The sequence below is a fragment of the Xenopus laevis genome, chromosome 7L, assembly GCF_017654675.1.
Source record: "Xenopus laevis strain J_2021 chromosome 7L, Xenopus_laevis_v10.1, whole genome shotgun sequence".
Taxonomy (NCBI): domain Eukaryota; kingdom Metazoa; phylum Chordata; class Amphibia; order Anura; family Pipidae; genus Xenopus; species Xenopus laevis.
Genome location: NC_054383.1, coordinates 44,288,463 through 44,306,407, shown reverse-complemented (window position 1 = coordinate 44,306,407; position 17,945 = coordinate 44,288,463). Strand labels below are relative to the sequence as shown.

At 36.1% G+C, this 17,945-nt stretch overlaps 1 protein-coding gene across 2 annotated transcripts in view; it reads left to right on the top strand.

Annotated features, from left to right (window-relative positions):
* Positions 1-17,945, top strand: part of cdh23.L (cadherin-related 23 L homeolog) — a 588,894-nt gene that overhangs the window by 449,415 nt on the left and 121,534 nt on the right. For both annotated transcript variants that reach the window (XM_041568893.1, XM_041568892.1), the window contains 7 exons: positions 3,836-3,896; positions 5,195-5,343; positions 8,460-8,595; positions 9,588-9,976; positions 12,409-12,510; positions 15,781-15,930; positions 16,027-16,155. In XM_041568893.1, coding sequence (XP_041424827.1) covers positions 3,836-3,896; positions 5,195-5,343; positions 8,460-8,595; positions 9,588-9,976; positions 12,409-12,510; positions 15,781-15,930; positions 16,027-16,155 — 1,116 coding nt within the window. The remainder of the gene's footprint in view (positions 1-3,835; positions 3,897-5,194; positions 5,344-8,459; positions 8,596-9,587; positions 9,977-12,408; positions 12,511-15,780; positions 15,931-16,026; positions 16,156-17,945) is intronic.

The window sequence follows — 17,945 nt, the reverse complement described above, 5'->3', positions numbered from 1 at the left end:
GAGAGCTGCTAAATAAAAAGCTAAATAACTCAAAAACAAATGAAAACTGAAAATATCACTCTCTACATTATACTAAACGTTAATCTAAAGGTGAACAAGCCCTTTAAAATTGCAGGGCTCAAAAATGCCCCATGTACCACTGCCCTTAAATAGTTGGGTCTGCCTTGACTACAAGATTCTTATTCCTGTTAACACGATCAGTGATTAACCTGAAGCACAAATCGGATCTTGGAGCTTATTCATTGCTGCTACAATATATTTAATCTACTTTAGAGCTTCAAATCCTTTGTTCATAATCTTCATAATAACCACTGATTATTATTAATTTTTCTCACGATCCCATTCAAAACCCACACAAGCTATCTTATTATATTGCATGTAAGCAGACAGATTACAGGTATATATTTATTTGGCCACATGTAACTTGCAAAATGGGACATGTCACATCATGCATAAAGATTGGATACCAAGAGAAATGTTTGTTTCACTTCCAGGTCAGGTGATGACCTCTGCACGTGCTGATGTGGGTAACTAGGCAACCACATTTTCCACTTAGTTATGACAGCTGATGCAGCTCAGTTTTGACATTTCAAAAGAAAGGGGCATGGTGCCAAAATTCAATGGAATAGTGGCAAAAACCAATGCTTTATGTGTAGCAGTCTTTAAGTCCATGAATTTAGTGGCATTTATTGAGAAACTAATGTATATAAGGACCCAGGAAAAGAATGCATCTTAAAGGAAAACTATACCCCCAAAATGAATACTTAAGCAACAGTTAGTTTATATCAAATTGAATGACATATTAAAGAATCTTACCAAACTGAAATATATATTTACATAAATATTGCCCTTTTACATCTCTTGCCTTGAACCACCATTTCGTGACTCTATCTGTGCTGCCTCAGAGATCACCTGACCAGAAATACTACAACACTAACTGTAACAGGAAGAAGTGAGGAAGCAAAAGGCAGAACTCTGTCTGTTAATTGGCTCATGTGACCTTACATGTGGTTTGTATGTGTACACAGTGAATCTTACGATCTCAGGGGGCGGCCCTTATTTTTTAAAATGGCAATTTTCTATTTATGATTACCCAATGGCACATACTACTAAAAAAGTATATTATTATGATAATGGTTCATTTACATGAAGCAGGGTTTTACACATGAGCTGTTTTACTCAGTATCTTTTAATAGAGACCTACATTGTTTGGGGGGTATAGTTTTCCTTTAATAGTTAAATAAAAGGTTATGCCTTAGTCACTTCACCATTACATACTGTATTTATTTAAATAAAGGATTTTCATTTGTGAATCTTTAATAACAATTTATATTAAATAGATATAATGCAATTTTCATTTGTTGCAAGAGATCCCAAATAAGCTAAAAAGCTAAAAGCATGTTAAAGGAATTGTTAAAAATAACTGTGTAAACAGGCTGTGCAAAATAAAAAATGTTTCTAATATAGTTAGTTAGCCAAAAATGTAATATATAAAGGCTGGAGTGATTTGTTGTATAACATGTCAGTCAGAACACTACTTCCTGCTTTTCAGCTCTCTTGGTTTCCACTGACTAGTTACCCTGGTTACCAGGCAGTAACCAATCAGAGACTTGAGGGGGGGCCACATGGGTCATATCTGTTGCTTTTGAATCTGAGCTGAATGCTGAGGATCAATTACAAACTCACTGAACAGAAATGTACCATGTGGCCCCCCTTCAAGTCGCTGACTAACTTAGAGTTATAGAGCTGAAAAGCAGGAAGTTGGATTCTGGCTGTTTTATTAAGACATCTGTTCACTCCAGCTTTTATATATTACATTTTTGTCTAAGGAACTATATTAGAAACATTTTTTATTTTGCATAGCCTATCTATTCACACAGTTTTTATTTTCACACTGAACTGTTCCTTTAATAGCTCTTATTCTGGCCAGAGAGAACCCTGAGTAACATGTTTTCAATATGCATTTGCCTGCATGGTCCTCCTCATTTTTGTTCAGCTGATGGATTGACATTAACAGACAGCAATAAAGTATAACATTGTGAGTAAGGTAGTCTTATAATTTGTATGACTAATCCTGGAATTTAAATTTAGGTTACAGGTTCTGTGCCTAATGTTTTGGGCAGTCAGGTATAGCTGTGTACTGTTCCTACTCCCTTTTGCTCAGTGGTTAGCACGGCTGTCATGGAATTCTGATCTTGGCACTTCAAGCAGTTTGTATGTTCTCCTTGTGTCTGTGTTGGTTTCCTTCTATACGTCAAAAACATATGGGCAAATTAATTATCTTCTTATGAAAGTGACCCTAGCTTGTGTGTGTAGATTGTTTGCTCTACTGGGATAAGGACCTATGAATCTTGGTAAAGTGCTGCATAAAGGATAATAAATATTTTTTTATTTATCTGCTAAACAAACCAAATGCTTATTCATTCAGCCAATTAGTTGTGCATTAGTAGTGAAACACAATATACAGAGCAGAAAATGAGGTAACGTCTGTGAAACCAACTTTGGATCCAAATAAGCAAAGGGTAAAACGTTGATCAGTTACTCATTCCCAGCGCCTCAACAATGGGTATAGTATTTCACATCACCTTCTTTGTCACATTTAAAAGAAATGCTCGTACCCCAATTGCTATTATATTTGATGCAATTTTGAAGTTATGTTTTTTAAACATTTGTTAAAGTACTTCCTCTAGCACGACACTGACTGATTCCTTGATTGTAAGCTCCTGTGAGCAGGTCCTCAGATCCTATTTTTAATCTGTAACCCTTGTTTGCTACACCATTGCAAGACCCTTCCCAAGAGTTATAACATATTGGGCAGCAACTTGGTGGCGCTATATGATGATGATGATGATTATGATGGAGTTTCAGACTGAGCCACTGCCTCTGGCAATTTAAAAAATACTGTGAAGGCAAAGCATTTTGTTGACATCAACAATGCAATCATGTCAAAGCGGTTATTCCTTTTAGTTGTTGCAAATGAAACTGTGCAAATGTCATCCACAATAGGGACAATTAGAGATCCTAATTGAATATTTTACTCTTTATATTTTGTACCTTTGTGTAAATATAATGAGCATAATAAGTTTTAGGGAGGAATACTGATTATCTTTCTGTTACACTTCAATTGAAGACAAGCCAGCACTTAAAAAACTGAGATTAAAAAAAAGGAAAAAGAGAAAAAAGGAAATAGAAAAAGAAAAACATATAGAGTAGTATGTTTGTTTTACTGACTTATAATCAATTATTTAACTGATTTGTACCATTATGTTGTCATAAATGAAAGTGTATAGAAACAGTTTCAACTTTCACAACTGAAGTGCAAAAAGTGCATTCACTCACAAAATAAAGTACAGAGCGTTCAACATCTTGTTTGTTACAAACTAAAAATATTCTATTGTGAGCAATTCATTTGAAATTTTATTTTAGCAATAACTGATTAAACCTTCATTGCTAAATTAAAATTACAAATGAAATGCTCACTATAGCAAGAAAAGTTGAAAATGTTAGTTTTTATATACTTTGCACTTCAGTTTATGACAACTAAAGTAGATGTTAAACTATCACTATGTGCATGGATGGTAGAGTATTAAATCACTTTACATGTCAGTAAAACAAACATACTACACTGTATTTATTCTTTCTATTTTTTTCTTTTTTTCCCTACTTTTTTTAAGCATTGGTTTATCTTTGATTGCATCATTGTGTGATTTCTAAAGGACAACGTCTCCAAGCGGGTTTGAAGAAAATAATTTGTTTGTATTATATGTTAATACTATTATAATGTAAATCAACCCTGTTTGTCGATGTTATTAAAAATATATTTGTTTCATTTTAGTTGGAAGCCACTGATGCAGATGAGGGTGAGAACGGCAGAGTCTGGTATCGAATCCTCAGTGGTGAGTAATATGACCGTATACGCCTATACATCTGTATAGTTGTTATGCAATTATACTGTACAAAACATACCAGACACCATTCTTTATTTCATTACCTACTTTCTGCCATAGGCTTCTCCCTGATGTTCCACTTGACTCTGTTTCTAACAATTTGCCTGGAAATGAAGTCCCCAAGGTGTAATACCCCTTCTCTTTGTCATCAGTGGGCCTACAACAGGAACACATTTACTTTTAAAAAGTATTCCTAATTACATTGTTACAAATGTTCCCACTGAATACCTGTAAGAAAACTAATATCAGTGACAGGGAGCTAGGCAATTAAAAACCCTCACAGGAGATTTGCAGGACACACTGTTATAATACAACTCTATAGAACTTTTTAATATGGTTCCTTAACACTTTTCTTAGTAGTTTTCCTCACTTTAGAGAAAATGTTGCTTGCGACTTATTCAACTCATAGCTGATAATTATTCAAAGAGTATATAGGTATTATCACTAAGCAGGTAATAAATGCTCCTCTGCAACATAACAGTTGCAAAGGCTTTGTTTCTGTTCTCTGAGGTTTTGTGCTTTCTACTCCAATCTGCAAAACACTGCCTTACTCTGCTTCCCTTTTTATATTGAGCACCCACGAGTTTAGAGTCAGCAGAAATGAAATTGGGAGCCGAGGCACGTACCCACAGTGCCTTGCAAAAGTATTTGAGCTTATGATAAACGTCTCCAACACTGAAACTTTGTTATCTGTTTTTACATTGTAATTCAAAGCATCAGAACTCAAATTTAGTGTCTAATATTATGTTGTATTAAAAAAATGTCAGAGTAGAGTTTGTTATTCAATAAAATAAGAGTTGGTGAATAGCTGTGAGGGAACTTGTGGAGAAATTAACAAAACCATGACATTTCATCCAAATGTATTGGAGCCAAAAATTAGGCACCCCCAAATGATTTTATTACTTACTTTACACCCTGGGCCGGTGCTCCTATCAGCAGAAAACTGCACTGGGCCGGGGTTATTCCAGCGAGCACAATGGAGCAATCATCTTCCAGCCGTGTCAGCTAAGTAGATCTAATCACTTGGGGGTGCCTAACTTTTGGCACCCCAAGTAAAAACACCTTTCCTTCTCCTTTAAGGTGTTTTAGCACTGCAATAGCATATATATTAACCTACCTGCACTGAATGCTAGAATGCCCCTGGTATTCTGTTAATCATGAGTGGCCATAACAACTGACAATACAATGCCAGGGACTGGTACTGGCCCTTAGGGCTACACAAAATCACATACTTTTTCTGTTTACAGGAAATGAAAAGACTAATTTTAAAATTGATATCAATACTGGACTAATTATGCGGGGTGTGCAGCCACTTGACAGAGAAACAAACTCATCTCATATTTTGGTGGTGGAAGCTTACAACAGTGACCAAGGTCCAATGAGAAGTTCTGTAAGGGTAAGAAAATGCATCCTAAACCAATATTATAATTTATTACTCTACTTTTAAATCCAGGAATATAGTTTCCAACAGTAGTATCTTAAAACCACTAGCTTTGGCCGTAAACTTGCAAGAACATGCTTTGATATCTGGCTTAAATAAGTAAAATTTTTGCTAGGATCTAGTGATATTACTAATTACTGAAAGACAAGGGAGCTTTGACAACTTGTTAAATAAACTTTATAAAACTAATATCATTTAAATGACAAGAAAAGATTTACTATGGTATGCCATGTTGTTAAGCACACCCTCAATGATTATAGTCACTTTGTGACATTCTTTGCTCTTGCACATGTGCACTACATAAATGAACAATAGAAAAGAATTTCTGTACCACATGTTTGCTTGACCAGGGTGGCGTAGAGGATGCTATTGCACCAAAAGAGTGTGGATGAGTAAAGCTGAGAAGTACCCCAGGTACGGGGTAGTAAGTGTCTAGAATCACTGAAAACTTGGTGTCCCCCATGTTAGAGAATGCTGGTTTGCAAGGAGCCAATTGCTGAATAACAACTGGGAATAAGTGGAGTTCAAGGACAAGGTTTAATCAAAAAACTGAAAAGACAAACCACTGCAGCAAGTAAAAAGTATAAAGCAGAAAATAGAAGTATGAGTTTTGACTGGGGGCTGGGCAGGCACAGGGCTGCTCCTGCCATGAGGCAAGGTGAGAACTTTGCCTCATGCGGCACAGAGCAACCAGTTACCAGGGGTGGCAAAAAGCCGCCTCTGGTAACTTTAAGAGCCAGGGGCGGCAAAAATGCCTCTCCTGGTAACTAAGAGCCGAATTTCCGGTTTTCAACCCGGAAATTCGGCTCTTCTAGTGCATAGAGCGCAAGAAGGCCGTCTCGGGCAGCAAATTGGGCAGGATCGCCCCTGGCGTCTGCAGCTCCTGCGACGCCCCTCAGTGCCAGTCATTCGACATTCAGAAAATCTGGTTAGTAGAATGAATAAGAGCTGCAGCTTTTTAAGTATGGCAAAAATGTATTCTAGTAAATCTTGTATATGTACGCTATTATATAACCATGTTTTTAGTATTAAAGTACAAAAACAGTACACATTTCTAAAGAATCTCTGTCCAACAGATGGAATCCAGAGTGAAGTCATTGCCAAATCGTTGTATTTAATGTATTCCATTAAATCTGTTTTTTGAGCTCTCTAAATGATTATAAATAAGACAAAAATAGACATTTATGTAGCTATCCAAAAAAATATATGAAAGGATTTTTTCTTGTAGAAACTATTAAAGATTTAAAAGAATAGCTCACCTGTAAGATAACTTTTAGTGTGTTTTAGAATGTCCTAGAAGTTTTTTTAAATTGGACTTTACTTTTTTTTATATAGTTTCTGAATAATTTGCCTTATTTTGCCTCTTTCCATCGTTCGGATGTGAGGATATAATTTTAATGTTATTGTTAATATGTATTACTTATCTTTCTATTAATTTCCTCTCCTTTTCATATTCCAGACTCTAATTCAAACCAGTGTCTGGTTGCTTGGGTACATTTGACCCCAGGAACCAGATGGCTGATGAAATTCTGCTGAAAATTCTTTAGAGCTGGTGAATAAATACTGTACCCAAAACCCATAAGATTCAGAATATCACTATTGACATCATACAAAAAGTTAAATTAAAGGTGAACTAAACCTTTAATAATTAGGATATATCACTCTAATCTGATTTGGAGATTTAAAAGGTGTTTTTTTACTTATTCAGATTTCTGATATTTAAAATAATAATTATAGGGAGTATGGGTAATGTAAAGGTCAAGGTGCAGATGCAATCTCAGTTTTTTTAATTTGAGGTTTCTGAACACAAGAAAATAAATAAATTGAAAAAAAAATTCAAAAGAAAAGATTTTGTAACTAAACCCCGGTAAGATTCTATAGAAAGTGATGGGAGGTGTATTTTTACGCTAATTTTTTTCCATTTTTTCTTTTACACATTATTCAAAATGAGTTTTTTCAGTTTCCAAGTTTTTTGATAAATATGCTAGCTATCAAGTAAAATATGTCAATTTAGATGAAAATGCACTCCCACAATCCAGATCAATAATATCCTTTTTGTACGATTTGACATGACAAGGGTTACTAGACAGGGCTGCCCCTTGTAACCCCTCCCTTTTGCAATATTGATTGAGCACATGCTCTGGACATACGTGAAAAAATCTTAAATACATAGATTACCTAGGTAGACTAGAGGAAAATTATCATAATCTAGCAGATTTTGAAGAATTCACCAAATAGTGAACTGAGACAAATCCACTCTCTCTTGATGGAGGAGCCATGGGATGGTGATATTTCATTTGGCCGTAACAGGCCTCAGATTTACTGTACATACCTGAGGTTAACAATTATCAAAGAAACATTCCAGAAATTTAGATGATAGCCCCAATAAATACAAAAAGCTACAGCCAAATGGGGAATTTACTTCTGATCATATGGAATAGTGTCAATCTTTATTTGATCTATATGCTAAACGTTCTGGCTTTCAGATCAGTTTTTTAATAGGATGAAAAATTTATTTTATTCAAGAAGGTGCCATTTTGCAAGACAATACTTGGAATTTTAGTTTATTAGGAGGGCTTCTAGTTTTGAAGTAACAAATTTGTAAACTAGTATAGGCAGCCCCTATGTCACATCAGCACTAGACGTTACATTATTTTAATACCCAATGAGGAATGAAGACATTTTGTATGGGTTGTTTTGAAACAAAAGTTGTAAAATATAAACAGAAATCTCAGCCAGAAGGTGCCCAACAGATAAATGGGAAATTCTTTCTAAAACTGAACATTGGTGGCCATGAGAAGTTCATAAGAGGGTTTATATTATTCATTATGAATGTATATCAAAGTACTAACACAAACTATAACCATATTTTTTTTTCTGCCAGTATAAATTCAAAGAACTTCAGTGTATTGTTCCAGTCTTGTTGGGCAGTCTTGCAAAATATCCCTTCTACAGAAGCCTCCTTGAAAATGTTTTTAAGGTTTCCACCTGTGAAATGTCCATTAGTCATTATTCGTTTTTGCACATTAAAGCTATTAAATCAATTTTTCTTATGTATGTCTACCTATCAGGTCATCGTATATGTTGAAGATGTTAATGATGAAATGCCAGTGTTCACACAGCAACAATACAGTCGTTTGCGTCTCAGAGAAACAGTAGGCATTGGAACCTCTGTGACAGTTGTGCGAGCTACAGATCGGGATACAGGTACTCTAGAACTGTGGAAGTTTTCTTAGTTACTCTAGTATTTTGCTTATATGTACCGGGTACAGCACCATCTCAAATAACATAATGCTATGAAAATAAGTAAATGAAAGACAGGGTAGACCCAGGCAATTCAAATTCTATAAAATGATTGCCCTTTTCTCTGTACTAATAAAACAGTACTGTGTACGTGATCTCAGATAAGATATCATTAATCCTTATTGGAGGTAAAACAATCCTATTGTGTTTATTTAGGGGCAGATTTATCAAAGGTCGAGGTGAATTTTCGAATTAAAAAATTTTGAATTAAGAGCTATTTTTGTGTACCTCTACTAGGGAATAGTCCAAATCCGAAACTCAAAATATCATGTACTGTCTCTTTAAAAATTTTACTTCGACCATTTGCCATCTAAAACCTGCCAAATTGCTGTTTTAGCCTGTGGTGGACCTCCTAGAACCTATTTGGAGTCGATTGGTAGATTTTGAAAAAAAATGTTTGGTTTTTTTTGGGAAAAACTTCAAAAAACTTCTAAATCAATTGAATGCGCTATTACTTCGATTTGTATGATTCTAATTCGGCCGAATACGGACTATTCGATCAAAAACTGACCTATTCGGCCAAAAAAAACTTTGACTTAATTTCGGTTGGTCTATTTGTATTTGAATTTCGAAGTTTTTAAAATTCGAAATTTGACCCTTGATAAATATGCCCCTTAATGTTTTTATGATTTTTTTTTTAAATTGACTTACATTGTGTTGATACAAATTATGGATATATATATATATATATATATATATATATATATATATATATATATATATATATATATATATATAGTATATATATATATATATATAGTATATATATATATATATATAGTATATACCCAGACTGAAAACGTGTTTTTCTACTTTTACAGACATGGAATTCTGAATTGTCGAACATTATGTTGTGTTATTTGTTTGTAATTCTCATTTTCATTGTCTGTTCACAGGAGATGGTGGGCTGGTGACTTATAAAATAATATCTGGAGCGGATGGAAAATTTGATATAGATGCAACCACTGGCCTTCTTACGACAATAGACTACCTTGATTTTGAAACAAAGACAACATACTCCATGAACGTGTCTGCGACAGACCAAGCAGTGCCTTTCAACCGTGGCTTTTGTACAATATATGTCTCACTGATGAATGAGCCAGATGAAGTTGTTCAGTTTACCAGCCCAACCTACAAGGCAGTTATAGTAGAGAACATTGCCACTGGTACAGAAGTTGTTCGTGTACAAGCTCGTTCCATTGACAATCTTAACCAGCTCAGCTATAAGTTTGATTCAACCACATATGTCCAAGCCCTGGCACTATTCAAAATAGATGGAATTACAGTAAGTAACATGTTAATAAATAACACAGTTGGCAATGTTTAAATTGTGGTACCATAATTACAGCCTAATGACAATCCATATAGACACCACTAGAACAATGTAGTCTATTTCAGGCCCTTTTAACAAAAGATGAACTTATATAGTTTTATATGAAATTGAAATATTTACCTTAAAGATACTACACAGCATGGTACAAGAGAGCACCCTTAGTACTCATGCAGGAAGAATTTCTGCCTGGGGGTATAGATATAGAAATCCTTCAGAGTGTACAGAATGCAACATCAGAGGGTGGAGGCCAACCCTGTTGTTACTGACTACCACAGGATAGGTGGTAAGGACAGGGTTCTCTGCTACTCATTATGAATGCTGCCTAGGTTAGGGGATGTGTAGACAGCAAGTGGGAGGACTCCTGTGTGCAGTTATGCAGGAAGCAGCACACCACTGGAGACTGACAACTGTCTTTAACACATTTTATTGCAGAAAACTGTGGCACAAGCCACACCCGAGGAAGGGGTTGGTCCGTGAAAGATTGTTCCACAGTTTTCTGGAATAAAATGTGTTAAAGACAGTTGCCAGTCTTCCCTACATAACTGGAATAGTTTGTTGGGCTTAGAAGCAGCCTTGGAAGTGATAGAACTCTACAGAAAATGTAAGTGGTGTGCTGCAAGTGCTTGGACTCATATGTGCCTCATCCCATCTGCCTGTCATGAAAAAAGCATTTCTGAATATAAGCAGCACTGTATGCATGTGACTAACCGCAGGTGTCTGTGCTCCAAAACAGATTGCTAAGACCCACAGCAATATGTCAAGAAAGGAAGACAGTGTGCATAGTACAAAAAAATGATGCATTGCACACTTCCATTAGGTAAATTACCCCTACTGATACATCCTGATATCGATATGATACAAAGCCATTTCTTTGATAGACCTTAGATCTTCTGGATAGATCTTTGTTATTAAGTACTAAAAGGATGCAATGGTTGTGGCTAAACGCCTGCATTTAATTTCTGTTGTTCTGTTGGGCACTGAATAATTATGCCCTCTTGTAACTCCCTGTACCTTGACACAACAGCAGCTGCATCAGTATATGCATCAGTATGTCCTCTCATCTAGTAGATAATTAATGCACATGCTTTCGCCACTACGATATTAAAGCTTGCATATGGGTACAATAATATGTGGCATACTAAAGAAACAGAGAACCTTTTAAAATTTACAAATTCCATTGTGCAAATTCCATTTTTTTGTAAATGACTGCTTCTTAATGAATGAACATAATTTTGCATTGACGTCAAGTATTGTGTCATTGGATGTGTGACATCCATAGCGTGAACATACAGAGTAGAACTAAATAAGATCTCTCATTAAGAATTACATAGCAGCATCCAAACTTCAAGTAGACGTTCAACCTCCAATCCACAACACTCACATGTATGTAACTTTGCTCCTCTGCTTAAATGTATAATTTCCAATGTATAATATCATACATTATTTTATACATTATTATTATTTCTGGTTTTGCATTTGGCAGCCTTTCATATAATCTGTGGGTCATACCTAAATGTTATAAACGTGAAATCTGTAACCCTGTGACTGATGAAAATAACCATGTCCATCATCCCAAGATCCTAAAGTACTCAAACTGAAGAAGAAAAGTGGAATTCCACCTACTGAAACCACTCTGTGCTGCATTTAACCCATTATTAAATGTAGTGCTAACACCAATATCACATGCATTAATGGCAGCTCTGTTTGTTTTGTTTTAACTATGTGATTTACATTTACCCTCCTGATTAATTTCAGCTCCCTCTTTGTTGCATATTAGTAACCAGCTACCCAATTTTGTCTTACTCAGAAGAGTTCTTGTGAAATCATTATTCATTTTGTAACCTTATGAGAAGTGATAAGTTTGCATTTTTATGTCTGTTTTTTTTTGCTAAGATTCACTTTTTCTTTTTTTGCCTCGGACACCCCAGTTCAACACTGGGTTCCTAAATAGTGGAGCTAACCAGCTGGGGTGGGGGGCTGATGCAGGGAATGGGAGCCAAACCTGAAGTCCAATTGGGTCAAACTTTGGTGTAGTTATTTATTTGTTGTATTTGACTTTCCTAAAACAATAGAAAACTGCCACAATATAAATATCTCTGCACACATACCAAGTAGATATGCATCTGTTTTAATGAGCTGCCGGTGACAGCATTCTAGTTTTTATATACCGTGGCTATGTATAAAGCGAACACAGACAGAATGTTATTGGTTATATATTTTTAGGCTTATGACGCAAGAACAACACAGGCCAGACACCGCTGCTGAGACATTCTACAAATATGCAGTATTAATATATTTTTAGTAAATGGTGGGTCCTTTGGGAAAATAACTTATTCTGTTTCTCTTGAAGTTTGCCCTTTATACATTGTTGTATTTGTCAACAGGGTGCTATAACAGTCCAAGGACTCGTAGATAGAGAGAAAGGAGATTTCTACACATTAATAGTGGTAGCAGATGATGGTGGACCAAAGAGAGACTCTGCTGTGGTGAGTTGCTTTAATAAAATACTACACTTTGAAACTGATACTCTTGGACCAACATTTAACGTGCAAAAAACATTTAATTTTGCAATATCTTTTTTGCATTTTGTCTATTGCACCTTCTTAAATGAGGCCTAACCACTGTAGCTGTTTTTATATTGTCTAGAAACATAAATGGGTAGATGGTTCTCATGCCATGTCATGGGATATTTATGCACAGTTACTGGCAAATTTGAATCTTAATAGGAACATGCAATACATATTTAGAACTTTTGGTATGGAAGGCTGATTGGTGTCATAGATCAATTCCAGCTGTCCTGTCAGTGGTCTGCCATTCTTGATAGATGGTTGAAAATGTGGCCATTTATTTAAACAGAACAAACTGCATATTCACACTGTAAAAATGTAAGATACAGAATTAAATAGAAAAGATGACAATGGACCATCATAGCTACACTACAACCAGGAAGAAACAATAACAGATTCCTGCTCTATATCCCAAATGAAAAAAACTCATTTCCTATAGGATATCATTCTAATGAAAAGTACAAAGCCACTTCCTCTCCAAGGGTTTGGTCTTCCGTAAACTTCATTACATATTTCTCACCCCTCTCTTCATAATCTGTTAATTGTAACAACATTTCCTGTCATTAACACAACAATGAGGGTCTCACAACAGCACAATATTCTGACTTGAAGAATGGCACCTGGATCAATTAGCTCTATTTATAGTGTGGCTGTGCTCTGGTACAGTATGTGCTTGTATGATTATTGTAGTACTACAGTGTTATTGTTCTGCCCACAAACTGGGAAACTGTCATTCAAACACAGTATTAGCAAACAGCTCTCATCCTTACTGTTTCCTTAGTTTACCTTCTTTAGGCCAGAGACACGCGAAGATTCGGAGTGAGCGTTTCCTTGTGAGTCAACTTCGGGCGACTTCAGAAAACGAAGGTCTCCGAGTGCCGGGCGATTTCAATTCTAGCCAGCGGGAAGGCAGTTCAGGGTGATTAGTCGACCCGAAGAAGAGGCAATTTGTCGCCGGGCGACTAAATCTCCCCGAATCTTCACTTGTGTCTCTGCCCTTACAGCTACTGTATTTTGATACCTTCTTTATAAAGCATCAGTTTCTCACTCTTAAGAAAAATTAATTATTACAGGTATGGGACCTATTATCCAGAATGCTTGGGACCTGGGGTTTTCCAGATAATGGATCTTTCTGTAATGTGGATCTCCACACCTTAAGTCTACTAGATAAACATGTAACCCAATAGACTGGGTTTGCTTCCAATAAGGATTAATTATATCTTAATTTGGATCAAGTACAAGGTACTGTTTTATTAATTTAGAGAAAAAGGAAATCATTTTTCAGATTTTTAATTATTAGGATAAAATGGAGTCTATGGGAGATGGCCTTTCCATTATCTGGAGCTTCCTGGATAATGGGTTTCCAAATAATGGATCCCATACCTGTATTATATAAAGGGAGTTTGCTTTTCCAAGTCAGGGATTCTTAATACTGTCCAATAGTGCATGTGATCTACAGTAGGTATGCTCACCACGACTGAGGTGGATCGGTAAATGGGCGTGTAATGCTGACTGATCCACTTCCACTGCTGATTCATCAACCTATGCTGTTGCATGGATATTCAGAGCACCTTAACTGCCATTCCCTGCCCCCACCCCCCTAATGTGTATATATTCAATTTGAATGCCTATACATAGAAATTATTCGCCCATCCTTAATTATGGTACATTGTAAATTTGGCATGGTACGTTTTTTTTCCCTTCTTTTATTTCTTTTTTCTATGTTCTGTTGATTCTTTATTTATTCCTATCACGCACACAACTGAAGCTGAAAAATATTAACTCCATTCAAAGAAATATTACCTAATTAATTTTTAAAGATGTCTTTAATGTCTCTTCACTCTCTTATGGGTGAAAGCAATGCATAATATATTCAGCATAGTGATTAGGGTTTTGTTTTTTGGAGTTTAAATGGGAAAGGGCTAAAATGCTGTATTTACAAAATATTGTGGACCCTGTTAACCCATCCATTGAATTTCAGTTGATAAGGGTGATAACAGTTACATTTGGTGGCCCATTTATTAAACCTGAAATGTATCTGGTCGAGGTTTTAAAGGTGCTAAAAATCAGAAAAACAGAGGTGTCCAAACTTTTTGCTACGATGGCCAGATTTGGTGAGGTGAAAATGTGTGGGGGCCAACCATCCAGCCTGACATTCTTTGAACCATTAACATCATTTAACTAATTTAAACAAGGAATCGCATAGCCATAGCAGTAATATTTGGGCACATTAGTGAAATGATCTGCCACTTGGTCTATACTGCTGCCTGTGTGCTGAAGGTGTTAACAATAGACACGTACTGGTATGTAGTGACGCCCTGCTCTCACATAATTTTTTAGTTTACTGTACTGGCACGTCAGTACGTCTATTACACCTTCAGCCCTAAAGAAGTATGCAAGAGCATTTCATGATGGAGGTTGAGGGCCAGTGTAAATTTGAAAACGGGCCGCAATTGGCACCCGGGCCTGACTTTGGACATGTCTGATCTAAAACCTGTACAGGTCATGTTGAAGTCAGTGGCAGATGTCAGTGAAGTTGTTGACATGGTGAGCTGCGCTGGATAATCCAATAAAGTCGGGGTTTTCGTCCAATAATCTGAAGTTGAGTTTTCACAGCGACAATTCAATAAAGTCAAGTTTTCAGAGAGGTTTTTTTTTATTAAATTGGAGCAAAATAATGTCACAATAAAATTGTGTGTCAATTCGCATTGTACATTTTGCTCCGTCCTTGCACTAGATTAAAAATCTGCAGAGTGCAGCACTGTAAAGGCGACTGGATTTTTAATCCAAAGCAAGGACCACAGACCCCCCCATGTTTTTTGTACATAGCATTGCCCTCCTTTAATAAATGATGCTTTACATCTCAGCTTAGGTGAAACTCTACTCACAAGGTATCTGGTGTTCTTTTAAATCACTCCATATGCAACATGTGTGATTGTGATTATGAGCAACCACTGTATTACTTAATTGATTAATTTTTTTTAAAAAGAGGCATAAAAAAATCAGACCTCAAATCAGCAATCTAACTGAAACAAGCTGATGTCTTCAGCCTGATGTTTCTTTCAGCTTTTGTTCAGCTACATAAACCAGAAGTATAACTGCCTGCTTTACATTTCAAACTGTTCTTGGTTGTAGGATTTACCATACCATTCTTCTCTCTATCGAGCTCACAGTAGATTAATATTTCAGGTGTCTATTACTGTTTTGGATGAAAATGACAATAGTCCTCAGTTTGATCTGACGTCTGACTCTGTAGTGAATGTGCAAGAAGATTGCCCTACAGGCAGGAGAATAGGTTTGGTCCAGGCCAGAGATCCTGATGATGGAAACAATGGACTGGTAAGCATTTAATCTGCATATTGGGAATTAAGCCTATTCCCAAATTCCTTCAATTGTCCTTTTTAACAATTTGTCTTTGTGTAATTTTTTTTCAAGGTGACATTCTCTCTAACAGCTGGAAACTCCGGTGGGATTTTTGAGATCCGTACTACCAACAACACACTGGGTGAAGTGTTTCTGATAAAATCTATGGACAGAGAAGTCATAGAGCAATATATTTTGAAGGTATTTATAGACACAAGACTATATGTAGCAACATGATTCTATTTTCCCCAGTCTGTTTACCCATAATGACTGATTAGATATTTGTTTATGCTTTAATGGGGGTGGTTTACCTTTATGTTAACTCCTTTTCTGTTATAGAATGGCTAATTCTTAGCAACTTTTCAACTGGTCTTCATTTTTTCTTTTTTTATAGTTTTTTAATTATTTGCCATCTTCTGTCTCTTTCAAGCTTTTGAAATGTCACTAAAAACAAATGCCCTATAAGGCTACAAATTTATTGGTATTGCTACTTTATATTGCTCATCTTTCTATTCAGATCCTAAATGTCTGATGATATGATATAAATATTTTGGTATCTTTTTGCTTAAAATGTTAGAATTAATAACACATTTGCTTAAAGGCACTTTGCAGACCAGACTTTAATAAACAATGATGGAGGAATCGAATGTAGTAAAAGCTGAAAACAGTATAGAACAGTGATCCCCAACCAGTAGCTCGTGAGCAACATGTTGCTCTCCAACCGCTAGAATGTTGCTCCCAATGGCTTCAAAGGAGGAGTTTATTTTTGAATTCCAGGCTTGGAGGCAAGTTTTAGTTGCATAAAAACCATGTGTACTACCAAACAGATCCTCAAAGTAGGTTGACAATCCACATAGATGCTACTAAATGGCCAATCACAGCACTTATTTGGCACCCCAAGAACATTTTTCATGCTAGTGTTGCTCCCCAACTCCTTTTTCTTCTGAATGTTGCTCACGGGTTCACAAGGTTGGGGATCCCTGGTATAGAAAAAATAAAATGATATATTTTTAGAATGAGAATTTTTAAGATTTATAAGACAAAAAAATTCTTGAAAATAATATTCCATAGAAGACAGTGGAAACACCTCCTTTTATTTTAATCTGTAACTTTGTTTGTTAATAAGACTCCTGTTTGTACAAATTCATGCAAAGTGATGCATGAGATGCTGGCACTATATAAATAAATAATGATGATGATGGTGTTGGATGTTTCTAGTTCACTAAAGGAGACCAAAATCAATGTAATTACTGGAGTGGCAACTCTCCTCCCAAACCATGCAGCCTTATTTGCCTAATGTGTTCCAAAAAAGCAGAGTAGTGCAGCAGGGTTGGAACAATAGATTTGTGTTTGCACTTGACTTTTTTTCCATGTTTAAGCTTGACCATCATGAATATGTTCGAGATTCTGATTACATATACTAGCGATTCAATTTTTTTCCTTTTTTAAAGGGATCCAGTCATCGGAAAACATGTTTTTTCAAAATGCACCAGTTAATAGTGCTACTCCAGCAGACTTCTGCACTGAAATCCATTTCTCAAAAGAGCAAACAGATTTTTTTATATTAAATTTTGAAATCTGACATGGGGCTAGACATATTGTCAATTTCCCAGCTGCACCTGGTCATGTGACTTGTGCCTGCACTTTAGGAGAGAAATGCTTTCTGGCAGGCTGCTGTTTTTCCTTCTCAATGTAACTGAAGGAGTCTCAGTGGGACATGGGTTTTTACTATTGAGTGTTGTTGTGCTTAGATCTGCCAGGCAGCTGTTATCTTGAGTTAGGGAGCTGCTATCTGGTTACCTTCCCATTGTTTTTTTGTTTGGCTGCTGGGGGGTGGGAAGGGGGTGATATCACTCCAACTTGCAGTACAGCAGTAAAGAGTGATTGAAGTCTATCAGAGCACAAGTCACATGACTTGGGGCAGCTGGGAAATCGGCAATATGTCTAGCCCCATGTCAGATTTCAAAATTGAATATAAAAAAATCTGTTTG